We start from the raw sequence: 20773 nt of genomic DNA, 5'->3' as shown, positions 1-20773 counted from the left end.
TCAGCAGTCCTCAGCTGTCGATTCAAAGGACATCTCGGTGTGCAGCCTAGAATTCAACAGCAACCCTCAACGGCGACGAGGACGGCTAGTGTTTGCCAGTGTCTGCGCAGCCACCACAGGACCCAGATGATGGAAACCCTCGACATCCTCAGTGGAGACATCCCTCAGGTAAGAGCTGGCAAAGATAGAAAGAAAGAAAAGAAAGAAAGAAATGTTTTATTTAATGACGCACTCAACACATTTTATTTATGGTTATATGGCATCAGACACAGAGTTTGAGAGGAAACCCGCTGTCGCCACTACATGGGCTACTCTTTCCGATTAGCAGCAAGGGATCTTTTATTTGTGCTTCCCACAGGCAGGATAGCACAAACCATGGCCTTTGTTGAACCAGTTATGGATCACTGGTCAGTGCAAGTGGTTTACACCTACCCATTGAGCCTTGCAGAGCACTCACTCAGGGTTTGGAGTTGGTATCTGGATTAAAAATCCCATGCCTCGACTAGGATCCGAACCCAGTACCTACCAGCCTGTAGACCGATGGCCTACCCACTACACCACCGAGGCCGGTGGCAAAGATGGAGTCCGTCGCTCAGAACAGCCAGTGCTGGATAGGCATGGTACAGTGCAAGGACATGGTGGCAGAGATCTAATCCAAAGAGCCACAATATTCTTGGTAATAACTGTTATGAGCGTCTGGTGACAGGAAAGGAACAACCTCGAACGGCATTGGCGAATGAGCGAGTTCTTTCAATATAGTGGTTCAGAGCTCGAACAGGACACAAAACCATGTCTTCAGTATCGGCCGGACCCAGGATCAGGAAGCTGATTCTTTGCCACAAAGTTTATAAGGAACCCCAAGGTAACCGACATGTGTTCATGGTGAAACTGAACCAGGTCCTCATCCAAGGCATGTAGTTCAGAAACATGAGCAGCCATTGCGAACCCCAACAAGAAGACAGTCTTCCGAGTAACAGCTTTCAAGGAGGACTCTTTCATCGACTCATAGGGTACCACAGTCAAGGACCTCAAAACCAGATTCAAGACCCACTTCGGATGATGAAGCGATGAACTTGATCTTCTAATTGAAACCCAGTAATCATCTTATGGATCTCCAGGATAGCAGATAACTTCGTACCAGTAGCAGGATCACGAATAGTAGCAAAGACTGAGACGTAACCCGCAATCGGCGAAACCTTTGAGCTTCAGAGACGTACGGAGGTACACCAGAAAATCAGCCAGACGAGGTACAGGAACCGTCTGAGGCTTAAGTTGCTGCCGCAGGCACCATCGAACATTGTACGCCGCAGTAGGTTTGGAAGAAAAACTCTTCTTCTTCAGACCTTTGGCAATAAGGTTCACACGTGTAGTCGGCATAAGCGTGGTTGTGGATGATAGAGCCAAGATGTGGGATGCAGCAGCAGATGAACCCACTCTGGCCGAGGCAGTGAATGTACATCGGTGCGATCAACAGCAGTATTGTTGAAACCGCTGTAGCACCCTAGGCAGCAGAATCGGAAGTGGGAAGGCGTATGCACCCATCTGATCCCAGCTGATGGCGAGAGCATCTAGGTCGATGGCATCTGGATCTGGAACTGGCGACACATAGACCCGAAGATGAAGGTTGAACTTCGTGGTGAACAGGTCGATGTTCGGTGTCCAGAGACACTCGCACACCCATCGAAAAGCCTCCGGATGTAGCATCCACTAGGTTGATTGAGGAGATGACGGCCGAGATAGACAGTCTGCTAGCACTTTGGAGACCTTTGGAATATGGCGTGCACGGAACTGCAGAAACGTCAGCCGCAGAAGACTGCTGGAGTGTGCCGCACTGTCGATTGATATAAGTCGCCATGGTCATACTGTCTGTGGCCACTATAAGAGTCGCTCCAATCAACTGTTGACGCCAGTGGAGAATAGCATTGTAGACCGCCAACATCTCCAGAAGGGTGATGTATAGCACTTCTTCTGAAGACCACAGCCCGGACAATGTCTGGTCATTGAGGTGACGCATCGGCAAACAGATGATGAGTCGCCTGGAAACTCTGCCGAAGACGTTCGCCTGGCATTGCCACCATCAAGGACTGGACTGCAGGGCAACTGGTAACCGGATCAGCAAATCTGAGTTATTGTACCGAATGCATGGATTCAGAAACAACTGGATACGGCGAAGCTGGAGTTGACCTCTAAGCATCAAATCTTGCGCCGACGTCAAAATTAGTCTTGTAATGATACTTCATGAAACAGTAGTAGAGTGATGCAGGAATCAGGACATCGGAAACAATGATCCTGTGAAACAGTCAAGACCCACCGACAGCATGGCGACCCGCTACACTATATGCCCGATATACGTGGAAGTGAAGCAACGCAAACAGCAACCGGCTAAAATCCACGGCCGTCACAGCACCCGGTGCGAGACAATCTAGAGAGCATCGGTCAGAATACTGGCGGTAACAGTGAATGTCAGTGAGTTGATAAGCCACAATGAACTGTAGGAAAATGGTCACAGTAAAAAACCCGTACCACGTGATGGCAACTGGATGACTTCCGGAACCAGCGGAAGTAGCGACTATCTTACATCGTCACCTGATATAGTGAACGATCTGCCGAATATCGCTGAACCTTCCTCGAGCAACAGATGGACCGATGCACGGAGTCCCAACACAAGTGACCGGACCAGTAGACTGTCTTCATCACCAACTCGGAACGCTTGTAACGTCGAACCCCTTTACGGCAAACAGCTTGGATGTAGACCACAGGTCTGCCAAGATGTCCGGCTTGTGCTGAAAGTCAAGAATGGATCGCTTCTGGCAAGCCGGTTGACGACAGTGTGCAACCGTAGTGGACATCGACGTCACGGAAGATGTAAGGCAGACCAACATCGAAGTTGACGGCTGGAACAAGGCATATCATCTGGCATCCCGCACATGAGGAGCTATGGTCGTCAGGAAAACATCAAATAGGTAAGCATGTACAAACATCTATGCTGAACTGAAGCCATCGACAGGACGTGCCAATCAGTAAGTTCAAGGAAGACGTCTGGTCGCCGGAAACAGCTTCAACCAAGGCCGGCATCACACCGTTGAAGGATAGGTTGAAGACGGTATACGTTTGTTGTGATGAATGGGGGAACTCCACAAACGAAGTCGACTCATGTAAACCGCGACATCGGATCAGTCATCAAAACGGAAACCTTCTAGAATGGTGCCAGTGGATGGGGCAGTGACGAAAGCATCTCATACACCGCAGCGAAACAATCCCTTAAAGCCATGTGGTTCCCTGCATCCAGAACTTCTATCACGGAAGGCGCCGATGCATCATCTGGAAAATCGCTCAGTAACCTGGCACAGGCAATTCAATCCGATGTACTGGCTGCAATCAGAAACACAGACTGTGGACGGTCCTGTCAGGAGCCGGGGTAAACCCTGAACGCCGGATCAGCTGTCGATCGGTGTGGACGGTCTGATGTACTGACTGCAAACGGAGACACAGACCGGCAGGAGCCGGTGGAACCATGGATGTTGTACTACTTCGATCAATCACGGGACGACGGTACCGAACGGTGAGCCGATGATGCAATCTTCCAGTTTGTTACAGCTCCATCTGCTTGCTGGAAGCAGCAATCTGCACCGGCCGGTTACTGGTAGCCGTGTAAACTGACGGGGGCCTGTGGCAGCCAACGATCGAATGACGACATCTACCAGTGGAACCTCCATGGCGATCATCGGAACCGGACCCTTCTTGACTGTAACCGGTGGATGGGCCAGCGACGGTAGCATCTCATATATGACAGCCAGACAGTCCCTCAGTGACAGGTGGTCCGCCACATCCAAATCTTCCAGCACTGCAGGAACCGATACATCAGAAAAGTCAAGTAACACCCGTGAACAGGCAACCCGGTTGCTCTGGTCATGGCCTGATAGAGACCCAGACCGTGGATGGTCCCATCTGGATACCGGAGAACCAGTGGGCGATCCAGTGTGGATATTGGAGAGCCGGACCGTGGACGGTCCTGTCTGGATACTGTGGATAATCATCGTGGAGGAACCGATGGAGCTGCTGGTCCTTGGAATTTTGGTAGAAGCACACTGAAAACAAGTGTTTACGCCAAAATAATACAACGAGAAACATAACAACAAAGACAACGGTTACAAGAGTGTTGAACTCGGAAATTACTAGTATCCGACCATAAAAAACACAAAGCCGGTAACAGGGCTGCCATCTTTGCAAATGGCGACCACACAACGTTCACCGTTAACAACAATTTTGGTAGAAAAAAACACACTTGAAAACAAGCGTTTATGCCAAAATAGTACAACGAGAAACATAACAATGACAGAAACGAATCCGTCAAATACACAAATGTTATCACAAAAAAAAAAAAAACCAAGTTTGACTCCAAGAACAGAGCCAAAAGAAAACACATCCGACCAGTATAGCGAAGAGAAAAAGAAGGAAGCTATAGTCACATGACCGGAACTACAAGGGAGCATGCGGTAGAAGATTTAGGCCATCCCATTATCTGTTGGGATGCTCGGACCAGTCCACTAGCATTGGAAGGGGGGGGGGGGAATGCACTTGTTTGAGGACAGGTAATATTGAAAAGAGAATGTATCATTTGCAGGCCAAAGGATTTCAAATTTCATAGGAAACACTTTTTCGGTTCCGTACCTTGTGATCCAGGCTATGGTGCAAAAACATACTTTTTTGAAAAATTACAAACATTGAAAGATACAGTATCAATATTTCCATTCTTAAAATCACTGTTCTCCTGACTAAATCTAAGGATGTAGTTTATACATCTCCTGGATGTTTTTAAATGGGACTGACTGTATCTTAGTAAGAAGACAAAATCTAAGTTACTGCAAGAAAATTATTATTCACATATATAAAGGGAGATAATCCATTTGCATTTTTTAAAAAAACACCACATGTAAGAAAGCTTTTATACTTAAACCTGAGCTACAAGTAACATGATCATGTTTTTGTCATCATTTGAATTTATAATTGTTCTTAACCATTTATATGATACAATTATTATATGCAGTATGGATAAAATAACTTTTAAGACAAGTGAAAGCAGCGTTTGATAACCAAACGCATACCTGTTCTTGAGAACTCTGAAGTGAACAGCAAAGAAAAGCATGTAGCACACAATGGGCACTAGTATCAAGCAAACAGCTCTAGCCATAAAATGTTTCATAATATCAAACTGCAATAAAAGAAAAAAAGAAGAAAAATATTTGTATAACTATCAATAAACAATAATTAGATTTCCATTACATTCATTACAATTTAACGTCATCCCATTGGTCCAACCGTAGCAACGCGAGTTTGTTCATTTCTCAATGAACATAAAAATAATATTGTCAGGGAATGTCATATCTGATGACGCCACTTTATATTGGTACTTTGTTTTTACTGAGTGTTATTGTTTAAGAATAAAAAATAAATCAAAATAAAATATGAACTTTAGTGTTATTATTAGCAAGTATTCGGTATCATTCAAATTTAATTATAAGTATTCTCTGATATTTCTTTTATGTTCACCTGGGTATGAACAAAAACAAAATCTTCCGCAAACCTATGTGGGAACAGCCGATCTTTTGTGTTTATACCCTGATGAATGTAAAAGAAATAACAGACAATCCTTAATTAGACTATCATTTATATTACTTACAGGCATCATGTATTAAAGAACACAGTTTTAAATATATTCTCACAGTAAACAAATTACACTGGTTGTTAATGTTCAACAGACCTCAAAGCCTGGACATGCAAGTCTTAAAGTCACAAACTGTCTGGGGAGTTCTCAGTGGATCTACAACCACATTGGCTTTAAATGTACACGATAAACTGATCAACAAAAACTGATTTATTGAGACACTCAGTTTTGTATATGTATCCATCTTATATAATAAAAAATATTAGCATTCACACTAATAATAATAGAAAAAAGGTTTAGAAAATGGAGACAGACACTATTCCAGAAAGTGTGTTGACACTCGCCAAATTCAACAATTTCAAATTTTGAAAACTGTTGAATTTTTATTTTAATTTGGCAAAATAATTTGTGTAATATTTGATATTTTGTTGGAAAATAACAGATTTTCTGCAATTATAGAAGTTAAAAAAATAATTTGGCGAAATGATTCATTAACTTAACTAACCATTGTGAGACCTCTGTCTCCCAGAAGATTCCAAAGATCAAACACTGTAGTAAAACCAACAAGAAACACCACAAACAGACCAACAAACTTGACTCTGAAAACAAAATGAGCACAGATAAAAACATGTATTCAAATAAGCTAGACAATAATTAAATGAAAGATGTTTTACAAAAAAGGCCAACTAAAACCAAAATACATATAATTATATATGTAGCAACTGTGTTATTTAATGTACACCTAAATGAATATGGTTGAAAAAACTAAAGAAAAGGATTGTTTACATAAAAGATACCTCAGCACATTTTCTAACCTGCGGTTACTTGATATCTAACATTACTTATTGTGATACTTGATCTAGATAGAGAGAGAAAACCTGCTGCCACCACAGAGAACAATTCTGATGAATACTAACAATTTGAGACGGGAGGTAACCCAGTGGTAAAGCGCACGCATGATGCGCGGTCAGTCTGGGATCGATCCCCGTCAGTGGGCACATTGGGCTATTTTTTTTTGCAGCCAGTGCACCACGACTGGTATATCAAATGTATGTGCTATCCTATCTGTGGTATGGTGCATATAAAAGATCCTTTGCTACCAATGGAAAAATGTAACAGGTTTCCTCTTTATCACTGTCAAAATGACCATATGTTTGACATCCCATAGCCGATGGTGTCATTAAACAAAACAAACTTTAATTTTAACTAACAATTCCCCATTGATGGAATGGCATAAACCACATCCTACCGGCCTCGGTGGCATCGTGGTAGGCCATCGGTCTACAGGCTGGTAGGTACTGGGTTCGGATCCCAGTTGAGGCATGGGATTTTTAATCCAGATACCGACTCCAAACCCTGAATGAGTGCTCCGCAAGGCTCAATGGGTAGGTGTAAACCACTTGCACCGACCAGTGATCCATAACTGGTTCAACAAAGGCCATGGTTTGTGCTATCCTGCCTGTGAGAAGCGCAAATAAAAGATCCCTTGCTGCTAATAGGAAGAGTAGCCCATGTAGTGGCGATAGTGGGTTTCCTCTTAAAATCTGTGTGGTCCTTAACCATATGTCTGACGCCATATAACCGTAAAATAATGTGTTGAGTGCGTCGTTAAATAAAACATTTCTTTCTTTCTTTCTTAAACCACACCCTTGATATACCAGCTGTAAGAATGGGTGGGGTGGGGGGGGGGGGGGAACAATACGAGTGCACTGAGGGTGATCAATCCTACAATTCATCACAATTCCAGCCAGCGTTCTACCACCGAGCTACCAGTATATTGTACCTCTAGAAATGACCACATTCATTTGCATATTTAATTCATGACTTTTTCAATGGTAGTGAAAAAAAACCTAACTCAATCCGGGTTTCTAGAATTGTTATAAAAATCCACTAGCCATGGGATTAGTGATTTAAGAAATTTACTAGCCATGATTAAATATTCACTAGCCCTACTTTAAGTAAATACCATTTGACTAATAGGAATAATTGGATATGTCATCTAAATAAGGAGACAGGGCTTAAAACACCTTAGATTTGGTGGAAGGAAGGGGCAGGATATTCACATATACAAAATAGACTTAAATGCAGTGTTTGACCCAAAATCATTCACTAGACATCGGGCATGACAACGGTAGTTATTTACTAGCCCAATATTGAATATCACTAGCCATGGGAGTGGGGCTACCATAATTTTGAAGCCCTGTCAATACACAGTTATGTTGATATAACTCAGATTTTAGCTAAAGTCTAAAGTAACATGGCTAATAAAATCCCAAACTGACATTTTCTTTGGTAACATTTTGTTCTTTAATGAACCTTGAACAAGGGATATAAATAAAATAATAAACACAATATGTCCTGTGAAATGCTTTGTAAGGACATAAACCTTACCCGACAGCACAACCCAAGGAGATTCCTGTAAACACCATCCAGCCCCACCATTTCACTGAGAAAGGCCTACAATAAAAATTATCATGAATACAAGAATATCAAAAAAAATATGTATAATTATTTATTAGTTCTTCTTTAATGCACAAGTAGATTCATATTAAAATTATTTATTTATTTGTTTATGATTTTTATAAATCAAAATCAAAATCTCCAAATTAAAAAATAAAAGCTATATTAAATATAAGTATATTATAACATACATTACAATCAATGACCTTTAAATAACATTTTTTAAATTAAAAATTAATTTAAAAAAAATAAAAATAAAAGTAACAATACACTTTCTTTTTTTTCTACTTCTTTTTTCTCAAATATCTCTGATTAACAAGTACAGATACATCTGTATTTGTTTTTACTTAACCCAGTATCAAACTGTCATACATTGTATATTTTTTACATATTTTCTTAATTATTTATTACCTTTTCCGCATTGAAAGAAACATGAGAACCGAATATGTTGACAACATAATGAAGAAGAGAAGAATAGGATCCAAGAGGATATGTCTGGACAATGTAATACATCCTACATCTGAAAGGTAATCAGAAAAATAACAACATCAGACATGATGTATGCAAAAGGTATAGCCAGCTTAACAGATCTATAAGAAGTCAAATCACTAATCAGTAAATTAAATTAATTCATTTACAACACTTTCAAAAGCTTAATTCGCATGAAAATGCAAGTTATAACAAGCATAAGTTATAACTAATTATGATCTCCAAGTAACATGGTTGGGATGGGGTAAAAACCAATCAGAAAATGGGTGTACTTGGGAGGGTTTGATCCTGCGATCAAAGCACCTCAAACAAGTGCTCTACCAACTGAGCTAGATCCCTCCCTTTGAACAGAAAACAGTCAATGTGATGCAGTTTTAGTGCAACACTGTTTCTTACCGAGATGTACAAATATATCTACAATGTAGATCCTCACCTCTGATAATGACAGAATTTATTTTCATACTTTTAATCAATCTAAGGTTCAGGAATGTTGTACTAAATTCAGGAGCCAATTTCACAAAACACTTAAGTGTAAGTTATACTAGAAACATGCTTACACGTGTTTGACATCTATTTCACACAGAAAATTACATCATTATGGAAGATGGAATATTTTAAGGACAAAAAAAAAGAAGATATATGTACTTCTAATTATATTTGTTGTACTATAAGTTACAGTATTAAGTATTGTGGTTTTGTCATATATTTACATTTACGTACAAAACAACGTTTTGTAAAACTGGGCCCAGTCTTATAACTCACCAAACAGGATTAGAGTTGAGGACATAATAGATGCCACTATGGATCCCGTTAACTGCCAGACAATTTTAAAAGCCAATGGAGCAAGCATTGAACCACACAGAGCACAAAACTGAAACAAATAATATGTGAATTTAGCAGTTACAAATACATGTATGTACATATGTTATTTATGTTTGTTCAAATGAGTGATAGTAATGGAGGCTATATTGGGAAACGAAGGCTATTATGGTAAATAAAATGGGGTTATACCATATGTGTAACATACGTGTGTGAATTTACCAGCTTGTCTGGTAAATTATACAGAACATTTTGAGACATTTCATAGTTCTTGGTAAATATCTGTTAAAGGCCATGATAAAATAAATACTAGAATTTCATCTTTGCCCGACCCAATGAAAAGGACCTGCCTGCGGTACTTTCCCCTCCCCTAATTTGTTGGCTTGTCCAATGTCCTAAAAAAAAATAAAAAAAAAAATATATATATATATAAAAAATTTCATTCCATGCCCCAATTTAAAAAAAAAAGATTTTCAAAATGAAAACAACATTATTTGTGGAGACTTTAATATAGCATTAAAGCATGATTTGGACACTAGAAACTATATACATATAAATAACCCAAGAGCCAGAGAATGTATATTAGAACATTTTGAGAAATTTGGTTTTAAAGATCCATTCAGAGTACTACACCCTAACTTGAGGAAATATATATTCACTTAAACAAGCGAGGTTGGATTTTTATCTTTTATCTAAAAATCTAATGGCTAACGTAAATAAGGTAATGTTTGAAAGTAGTTATCAATCTGATCATTCAGGTGTGGTACTTCAATTAAAGTTCTGTCATTCCCAAAGAGGTAGAGGGCTATGGAAATTTAATAACTCGTTACTAAGAGCTAAAAACTATATTAATATCATTAAAAAGACAGTTAGAGATATCAAAAGTCAGTATGCCGTACCTGTTTATTATTTAGAGAACATTAGCAATATTCCTAACAAAAATATTCAATTGACCACTAACGATCAGCTCTTCCTAGAAATTCTGTTAAAAGTGACAGTCTCTGGTTACCATATTATAATATCATGTACAAATATAAAATACAAGCTCAAATGCACTTTTAAAAAACTTGTGTGTGTTCGCTATGAACGGAAATCATCAAAAGTATACGCTTGATTTGTCACCTGTGCCGACATAGCTCAGCAAAGCACAAATGACAGCCTGTTAACACGTGCGTTTGCCAATTTCAAATTGTAGGGTTCATCTCAAAAAATTAAAAGAGAAATCTTGTGCTGTACGAAGAACGTTCGGTTGAGGATATGGTACTAGAGTCTTTCGTTAAAACCGGTTTGATCTTGACAAAGTATTATTGACAATCGTACCTTCCAATTTCAGAATTAATATTTTATAAAGTGTTAGTAGAACTTTCAAAGTTTAGTTTGTATACTAGTAACACATTAATCATGTATATATTTTAAAAATAAAATATACTAAAGTAGACAACGAACGTTTTCACTTCTTAATTTTACATGTTAAAATCGACAAATTCAAATAAATATTCTTTCGTTTGGAAAGGGTAAAGTTAGTGGGGGGGAGGGGGGGGGTTGTTTAACGACATCAAAGTTAGAGCATATTGATTTAATAATCATCCGACGCCATACAACCTAACTAAAATCTGTTGAGTGCGTCGTAAAATAAAACATATCCTATCCTTCATTCCATCTGCTGTTGGATGTCTAACATTTGGTAATTTTGACATATAATCTTAGAGAGGAATCGGATGTATGTGCAGGGGGAGGGTATTGGAGGTCGAAACCCTTACTTGCCCAAGCTTAAAAAATAATTAAATGTATTTTCTGGGGGAGTAAGGCCCCATATAAACTTTGCTCAACACAGTCTATAACCCCAACCCCGCTGAAATCCCTGCACACGCGCCTTGGAAACCTGATACATTTTTTTTTTTAGCAAGGGATCGTTTATATGTACCATCCCACAGACAGGATATCACATGCCATGGTCTTTTATATACCTGCCGATGGGGATAGATCCTAGGCTGACCACGCATTTCCAAAAAGAACACCTTTTTAGGTCTAAGTAAGGAATAAAAAATAACATATAGTCTTGAAAAATGTTACGTAAATCGAACACAGTACCCTCTTCCTCTACCCCTAGAGCGTTACGTAATTAGTAACACCCCCTTACATGTAACGTGTATCCCAACAGCTGCCCACTGTCAAAATTTCAAGGCAAATCCCCCACCCACCGACCCCTGGAAAGGCGTTGTACCATACCTCTATGAATATAAATATGTTTTGGAGATATGAGATGACCCCTCAATCAAGACAGTTAAATTTGTTCAAAAATTGCGAAATCTCACGTGATCTCTTGTTGGGGAATTCCACACTTGTGATAAGTCAATGAAAACCGAGATCGGTAGGATCCCGTCAAAAATGTCCCACTTTCGAAATACTGGCTTTGTTTTTGACCTGGATAAGCCAGCGTAGTGAAACCAATGCGGAGTGCGGCATCATATATGTACCAAACGTAATTGGATTTTCTGTTCTATATGCTTAAATAATAAAAATATTCCGGATACTGCCGCTTTAATGGAAATACACAGGAAAACAATGTTATATTCATTTTTTAAAAAGAAAACAGAAAATATACTAGACTAAATTAATTGAAGAAATTAAACAATTAGAAGAAGATGAAAACCAGATTAACTCAGAAATATTAGAACAAAAACAAAACCAATTAATAGAATTAAGAAAAAAAATACATTAAAAGGCAAATTTGTCAGATCAAGAGCGAAATGGATCGAAGAAGGAGAAAAACCTACTAAATACTTTTGTAACATGGAATCACGGAACTATACTAGTAGGCTAATTTCTAGAATAGAGTTAGGTAATGGACAAATAATAACTAATCAAAAAGATATCTTAGAAGAAACAAAACAATTTTACCAAACTCTCTACTCCGAAAGAAATAATCAAATTGACGATGACTTTATGGAAACTATAACACACATCAATTTTAACAAACTCAGTAATGATGAAACAGAAGAACTAGAAGGTGAAATTAGTTATTCTGAAGCATCAGCTTTTCTTAAAAATATGAAAAACGACAAAAGCCCAGGTTCTGATAGGTTTACAGCAGAGTTTTTCAAATTTTTCTGGAACGATATTGATTATTTTATTATACGGTCAATTAATAACAATTACAGTATAAGCGAAATGTCAAATACTAAAAAATTTGGCGTGATCACTTGTATCCCAAAGCCAAATAAACCAAAACAATTTCTTAAGAATTGGAGACCAATTACTCTGTTGAATTGTACATACAAAATTGCATCTGGATGCATTACAAATCGAATAAAAAATGTATTAGACAAACTTATTGCAAGTAATCAAATTGGTTTCATAAAAGGTAGATATATTGGGGAAAATATAAGATTAATATATGATATATTGCAGTAGACAGAAGAACAAAATATACCTGGTTTGTTATTATTAACAGATTTCGAAAAGGCATTTGACTATCTTTCTTGGAAATTTATCAAAAAAACTTTGGAATTGTTTAATTTTAAAATATCTATTAAAAACTGGATAAAAACCCTCTATAACAATTCAACTTCAAGAATACTTCAAAATTGATTTTTATCAAAAAGCTTCAACTTAGAACGTGGATGTAGACAAGGTGACCCTCTCTCACCATATATTTTTATTATATGTGCAGAAACACTATTAATCAAAAATTCTAAAAATATAAATGGTTTAAAAACTAGTGGAGAGGAATTCCTCTTATCTCAATATGCAAACGACACAACCTTTATTCTAGATGGATCCCCCAAATCCTTTGAGAATACCTTAAAAATCCTAGATGTATATGCTAATGCTTCTGGTTTGAAGATAAACTATTTGAAATCGAAAGTCATTTGGATAGGCAGTAAAAAGTTCTCAAAAGAGGTTTATCATCAAGTAAGATGGAAATTAGAATGGGGTGCAGAACATTTTGAATTGTTAGGAATAAAATTTTCAGTTGACCTGAAACAAATTACTACAATTAATTTTGAAATAAAAATTAACGAAACAAAAAATTTAATAAAAATTTGGACTACAAGAAAACTGACTGTGTTCGGTAGAATAGTTGTTTTAAAATCCTTAATTATTCCCAAATTAACACACTTACTAATTTCACTGCCTAACCCACCAGACAAAATGATAAAACAAATAGATAAAATGTTTTTTTAACTTTATCTGGCAAAATAAACCAGAGAGAATAAAACGCAAAGTTTAACTCAAAGTTACTTAAATGGTGGCCGTAAAACGCTAAATATTTTGGATTTTATGATAGCTTTAAAATCCACCTGGATTAGCAGATTATTTTCAACTAACGCAAAATGGAAAACATTTTTTGAAGTTACTACAAAATTATCTGTGCAAAAACCTATTATGTGTGGAAATTATTTTATCAAAACACAAAAAAAAAAAAAAATTAACTCTTTCTGGGAAAATGTTTTACATAGCTGGTGGTTAATTCAACAAAAACTAATTCCCGAATGTAAAAGTAAAATAATTAGAATTAATATTTGGTATAATAGTAAAATAACTATTGACCACAAACCTATATATTATGAAAACTATATTAAAAATGGAGTTATATTTATTCAAGATTTAATGGATGAACAGGGTAGATTTTTAACCTATGACACATTTAGATTTAAATTTCACATACAATTGAACTTTTTAGAACATGCATCTTTAATCAAAGCAGTTAAAACCTTTATGCATTGCACATTGTCAAACTGTATCAAAAATAAACAAGAAAAAAAGCAAGATGGTATTTATTAATTGGCTCATTATCAATGTTAAATACTATATATATATATATATATATATATATATATATATATATATATATATATATATATAAAATGCAGAAACATGGACCTAATATATATATATATGCTTTTTAAAATATTTTAAAAGATAAAATAGAAATTGAAAAATATATACTTCTCAAAAATTGTCAATTTCAAGAATATGAGGAATATTGGGCACCTTGGCCTAGATACCTAGAAACAAGACATGGCAATACAATGTTCTAGAGGTATTTCAATACAAATATGTTTTCTCTTTCGAAATTAAAGCATTTAATTCACTCTTTCTTTCCTTACCTTCTCTTTTCTCCTGTTACCATTCCCATTAAATTTTCCCTCTATCTCTATCGTCATCATTAAGCCCACATATTAGTGAACTCCATGTTTCATGTATTCATGCTTATTAATATTATATATATATATATATATATATATATATATATATATATATATATCAGAGATGGGGCAATTACATGATTACTCGATTACAATTACTTTAGAATGTCACGATTACAATCACAAAATAATTAGAAGTAACTGAATACGATTGCGAATACATTGTCTAGCAATAATGATTACAATCATGATTACATTTACACAAATCTACACAAATAATGAAATGATGTTACCACCATGAAGTTATGCACTTTATTTTACAACCATACCGATTTCATTTTCATTGAAAGACATAATAGATAATTTTGGATTATTTATTAAATTATTTCATACATTTATAAACGTATGTATACTGCAGGGAGGGAATCAGTTTCCAAAACCAGATTTATTATTCTTAAATTTGAATTATTGACGAAAAGGTACCCATAACCATAGGTATAATTAATGTATCAATGCATAACATATATATTTTGTTATATTATTGAAATAAGCCATAATTAGTAATTGCAAACTGTCTGATCACTATTACTTGGTTTTTTTTTATTGCTTGTAAAATGTATACCATTTAATACCATCCACAAATTAAAATAAATTATTATTTTTAAACAATCTATAAATGAAGAAATAAAGAACAAAAGAAAAGAACAAACAAGTAAATAAATAATTAAACTGATATCTGCATACATATACATGTGCACAAGTTGCTCATTGCATTTAATTGTTGACATTCTAAAAATGACTATTATTAAGGAATTGATTTGCAGTCATGCTTGCTTTGTGCTATATTATAAGGATCCAACTGTATCGGTGAAAATTACAAGTATCTTGGTCTGGGTGTGTTTATTTTGGTATCATTACAAGTGCAGCATTTCGTAGAACATCTATTAAAATCAGCTTTTGGGAATTTTTATCAGACGTCTTATTATTTTAAGCTATTTTAAAGGAAAATAAAACAATGTTTATCGTGATAGACTGGGTGCTTGCTTAATTAGTTACATTATCTGTGGTTGTGTCTGCGACAGGGTGAGGATGACTGCCCATGGAATCAAGCTTGATACGACTGGCTGGCTACCCGTCTGCAGTCATAACCACTAACAAAAGAAAAGAAAGTTTGCCACAGTATCATTGGTGGACTTTCACACCTGTGACAAAATGAGATATTGTCAAGCGTTTCTTAGTTGAATTCATACTCATGATAACGCTGTATATGCATTCAGAGGAACGCAAGTGTTTTATTAAAAAAACAAATATATATATATATATATATTATTCATTTTTTTATGGCAATGAATTAGGACACAAAACTGGGGCATGGTGCAGCGCCGTTTTATATACTGCTAGCTAGAACACTGTATTCATTCAAGTGGTTTTATAGTAAACGTAAACACGATAGATACCATTATGTGAATGTGTGTTTTCATCCCCTGGGTAACATTCATTTGATAATCCAGACGTTATGATCCCCTGTTTCTCAAGGCAAATAATAGTTATACTATGAGAGCAGTAGACAATGGGAGATCAGTTCTACGGACTGACCAGTACTGCTTCTAACTATAGGCACTGTTACTGGAGTTGATACTAAACACATCTAAGTTTAGTAAATAATTATGAGTAATCATGAAAGTAATCGCTGATTACGATTACATTAGCAATGTAATCGATTACAATTGTGATTACATGACATTCTCAAACAATGTAATCGATTACAATTGCGATTACATGAAAACATGTAATCGATTACGATTGTGATTACATGTAATCGATTACGATTACCCTATCTCTGATATTATATATATATATATATATATATATATATATATATATATATATATATATGGATAAACATGGATGTAAAGTAGTGAAATCAGGTCCTCCAACCCTGAGACTACCATACTTATGTCTGGGGTCAATAAACTTCTTTAAAAAGAAAAAAAGAAAAAAAAGTGGATGAAACATTTATCATTTATATTATTATGACCTTAGTATTACAATAGATAAATTTTAAAGGCTGTTTGATAAGATGTATACTGTCATATAGCATTTTAATAAAAACTAATTAATGTTTTGTAAATTTCAAATTGTTCGATTTTTAAGACTTGGGAAATCTTTACTGTGAATTCTATAACCATAAACATTTTCACCTGTTGTAATACACTATTTAAAATAATATTTTAAGTAAAAATAATCTATTGACTTACAATCCTCATGCCGACATACGGCGTTTCACCGTATTCATCACCTGGTTTAGCAAATGGAAAACTTCCATCATACCCAGTGAGTACACCAGCAAGTCCAATCAACATCTGAAAATATTAGCAAAGTCATCTAAGATGCTGTTCTTTACTACATGGTTGGGGCGGGACATAGCTCAGTGGTAAAGTGCTCGCTTGATACGTGGTTGGTTTGAGATTGTCATTGATCCCCGTCACAGGACTATTTCTCGCTCTAGCCAGTGCACCACGACTGGTATATCAAAGGCTTATGGTATGTGCTGTCCTGTCTGTGGGATCATGCATATAAAAGATCCCTCAATACTAATGGTAAAATGTTGCGGGTTTTCTCTCTAAGACTATATGTCAAAATTACCAAATGTTTGACATCTAACAGCCGATGCTTAAAAAAAATCAATGTGCTCTAGTAGTGTTGTTAAACAAACCAAACTTTAACTGCATAGTAGTTTTCATCATGAGCAAAATCATCAAAGCAAGCAGAAGATCACTCTCCTGACATTTTTATTTCAAGTTGATCAATTTACCGCTTACCTAAAACTTTCCTGGGCCCTGTTCCACAAAGCGATCTAGGCCCTAAGATCACCTTACGTGCATAGCTACATTATGCACTAAGGTGATGTTAGTGCTAAGATCGCTTCGTGGAACGGGGCCCAGGCAAGTAAGGAGGGAGCCTGAAAACTTGCCTTTTCTGGTGAATACTGCAATACATGATGGAACACGTACATTTTCTTTCAAAAATGTAAACTGTACAAAACAATTCCTGTATCTGAGCCAGGTAAATATCACCTGTCTGTGTTTAAAAGAATTTTGTGTCATAAAAAAAGAAAAAGTGACAACATGATGATATTTTACCCCCAAAATAAAGTAGTGTTTTAGCTGAACTATACAAATTATGAATAATATGGCAAAAGTGACAAAAATAACTGTAACCACACAAGACTTAATTTCAATTACATGTAACCAAACAAAATGTAACACAATTAAGATTTAAAAATATATTTTTGGTTATTTAAAGGCATACCGTCACGGATGTAAGGACCTTATTGCTCTAAAAGTGGATAATAAATGAAAATTACATTAATTTTTGGAAACCAAATAACTGAACCATGATGGAGTGAAATCCATGTCTACCCTCTTGGCAATATTAGTTTTTGAATTATGATTGATATATTTTTGGTTGGAAAATAATGGTAGGTTTCTGCAATTTTTAAAATTTAATAGATAATTTGGCAAAATGTTCTGCACACTGTCACCCAGAGCTAACCCTGGAATTTATATATATATTTGATGAATAGAAGTGTTGGTTCAACATATTAATTAGTATTATAAAGCAGGCCTAGTTGAGAAAATGATAACCATAACACTTGAGGTTGTCCAGTCTGTATTAATGGGATTTCCTTGATAATAATCAATATGTAAACATTACAGCAGGAAAAGAAACTTCCAAACTAATCAATAAGCAATAATTATTTATTCATGAATCTTGATAACTTTCTATCTCTCAACATGTCAAAATACTGGTAATCAATAAACACAAACAAGTTCTGGTACATTTCTATACAAGTACCACAATCAATATTACCTTTCCCAGAGGTGGATGCACATCAAAAAAGAATGTTCGATTAATGTACCAGCTTCCCATTTTCCCAAAATGGGTCTCATCCCAGCTGTAAAAAATAAAAAATCATAATATTAACAATGATAATAAATAATACAAATAATACAGGAAACATACATGTGTACTGTAAAAATAATGTCTTATAATAAAAAAAGATTTTACTAGTTACAGATAATTATTATTATTATCAAGACTTGATCAAGGGCAGGACATAGCCCAGTGGTAAAGTACTGGTTTGATGTGTGGTCAGTCTAGGATTGATCCTTGTCAGATGGCCAATTGGGCTATTCCTCGCTCTATCTATGGTATTTGCTATTCTGTCTGTAAGATGATACACATAAAATATCCCTTACCACTAATGGGAAAATGTAGCGGGTTTCCTGTCTAAGTCTCTATGTCAACATTACCAAATGTGCTCTAGTGGTGTCATTAAACAAAACAAACAAACATTTAATCAAACCATAATCTGTACTTGTCATTCTGGTAAAATACCATGATAAAGTTGAACTAATTTATAGGCTTTGCCATTGCAATTGATAAATTAAGTCTTGTTTTAATAACTATTAAATCTACAAGAAAAAAACCCTGTACAGCTGCCCTAAACCACCCTATTTTAAAAAGTAAATTGATAAAGTTCACATAAAACTATTTCAAGTTAATTTGTATAACTACATGTATTAAAAAATTAAACTCAAGAGGTGCAAAACAGGAGTGAGAAATTCATGACTGATTGATTTAAAACAAATTTAGATGTAAAATTACTTGAACATGGTCTTACTGTAGTGTAGGTTATATATATATATATATATATATATATATATATATTAAAATAAAAAAATACTTCACATCTCTATATAACAATCAATGAAAAATGTATAACAATAAATATCAATGAGAATCTCATATATCAGAGAGAAATGACCAATGACCAAACACTTTAACAAGATGATAAATGTTTTTCATTTAATATCATGATTCCCCTTCAAATGAAAGTACAGGTCCATTCAGTGGTAATTTTCAATTGCAAAAACATTTTTATGATCATTAGATAATATTCAGGAAATATTAATATTAGCTACCATTTTCAGTTTAAGACCAGTCAGGTTCTCAAAAGCAGTTAGTTAATCTTAGTTACTTTTTTAAAGCCAGACGAAATTGATCTGAACCTGAATTTTAAGGGAAATTATGTGAGATATCCAAGTGTTTGAAAAGACCTCAAGTGATCCTTACCCTGTATTTAATATATAACAAAAACAGTAAATACTATTTATACATATACATATGTGTATATATATGTACTTAGTACTAATAATGCAGGGGTGGCTGAATTATTTTAGGGAGGGCAGACCTCATGAGGAAAAAATTTAAAGGAATGATTAATTCAATAATTGATCACCTAAATTAAAATTATCTGAAGTCATTTAAGATATTACCATATTGAACACCCACGACAATTAAAACACATTCTTAAGTTTGAGTCCTGCATACATGTACCAGTCAAGTGGAGTGTTGAGATTTATCTTAATGAACTAAGTACTGTATCACCAGCAGGGCTTGGTCTGGCACTCACAAAATTCGCCAGTTGAGAATTTTGAAAGCAGTTGGTGAAATAATTTCATGCAATAGAAAAAAACAAACACTTTCTACATTTGTTCGGACTACAGCCTGCCCACCCCAACACTCTCCTCCCCTCAAAAATTGAAGCACAAATTCGCCCCCTCCCTTCCCATAAAAATAGATACACTGAAGCAGTAATTACCCCCAGCCCCTGAAATGAGACTACACTTACAAACCATACTCACCATATATGAGCAGGTATATCAATGTTATACAATCGTAATGCCAAGGATCCAAATGCAAATAAAAATATGCAGAAATGGTGAACTCGGTTTTCTTTAACAGCCAAAACTGGCTCCATGGCATCAACGTGTGATACATTTTTGGCACCTCCTTCCTTTCCAATATCTTTTGGTATACAATCAGTGGAGACCTCTTCACCTGACGAATGTTCTTGTTTCCCTGCAGCTGCACCAGATTTTAAACTGTTTGAACATTTCTGTACGCATTCCGTTTTTGCTGGTTTGCGTTTTCTCAGAGAATTATTTATTCGTGGCTTCTCCGCCATGATGTCGAGCACAAAACGTACTAGCTGGTCCTTACTAGCTCATCCTAACAGTTTGTAAAAATACAATTATTAATCATTTATCGTTTGATGTGACAAGACCAGCAAGACAAACAAACACGTTCTGCAACTGTGGAGTTATCTACCTTTATTGCA

General features: G+C 35.8%; 1 protein-coding gene across 1 annotated transcript in view; it reads right to left on the bottom strand.

Moving 5' to 3' along the window:
* The window catches only part of LOC121371493 (protein O-mannosyl-transferase 2-like), a 39067-nt gene extending 18345 nt beyond the window's left edge, over nucleotides 1-20722 (bottom strand). Inside the window, exons 1-8 of the mRNA XM_041497423.1 lie at nucleotides 20298-20722; nucleotides 18460-18544; nucleotides 16845-16949; nucleotides 9377-9485; nucleotides 8537-8645; nucleotides 8057-8122; nucleotides 6171-6264; nucleotides 5106-5212 (exon numbers count right to left, since the gene is read on the bottom strand). Of these exons, the coding sequence (XP_041353357.1) occupies nucleotides 5106-5212; nucleotides 6171-6264; nucleotides 8057-8122; nucleotides 8537-8645; nucleotides 9377-9485; nucleotides 16845-16949; nucleotides 18460-18544; nucleotides 20298-20620 (998 nt within the window). The 5' untranslated portion in view covers nucleotides 20621-20722. The remainder of the gene's footprint in view (nucleotides 1-5105; nucleotides 5213-6170; nucleotides 6265-8056; nucleotides 8123-8536; nucleotides 8646-9376; nucleotides 9486-16844; nucleotides 16950-18459; nucleotides 18545-20297) is intronic.
* Nucleotides 20723-20773: the final 51 nt, after the last annotated feature.

Source organism: Gigantopelta aegis, chromosome 4 (assembly GCF_016097555.1).
Source record: "Gigantopelta aegis isolate Gae_Host chromosome 4, Gae_host_genome, whole genome shotgun sequence".
In the NCBI taxonomy this organism is placed as follows: Eukaryota; Metazoa; Mollusca; class Gastropoda; order Neomphalida; family Peltospiridae; genus Gigantopelta; species Gigantopelta aegis.
This window is presented reverse-complemented; position numbering and strand designations above follow the sequence as displayed.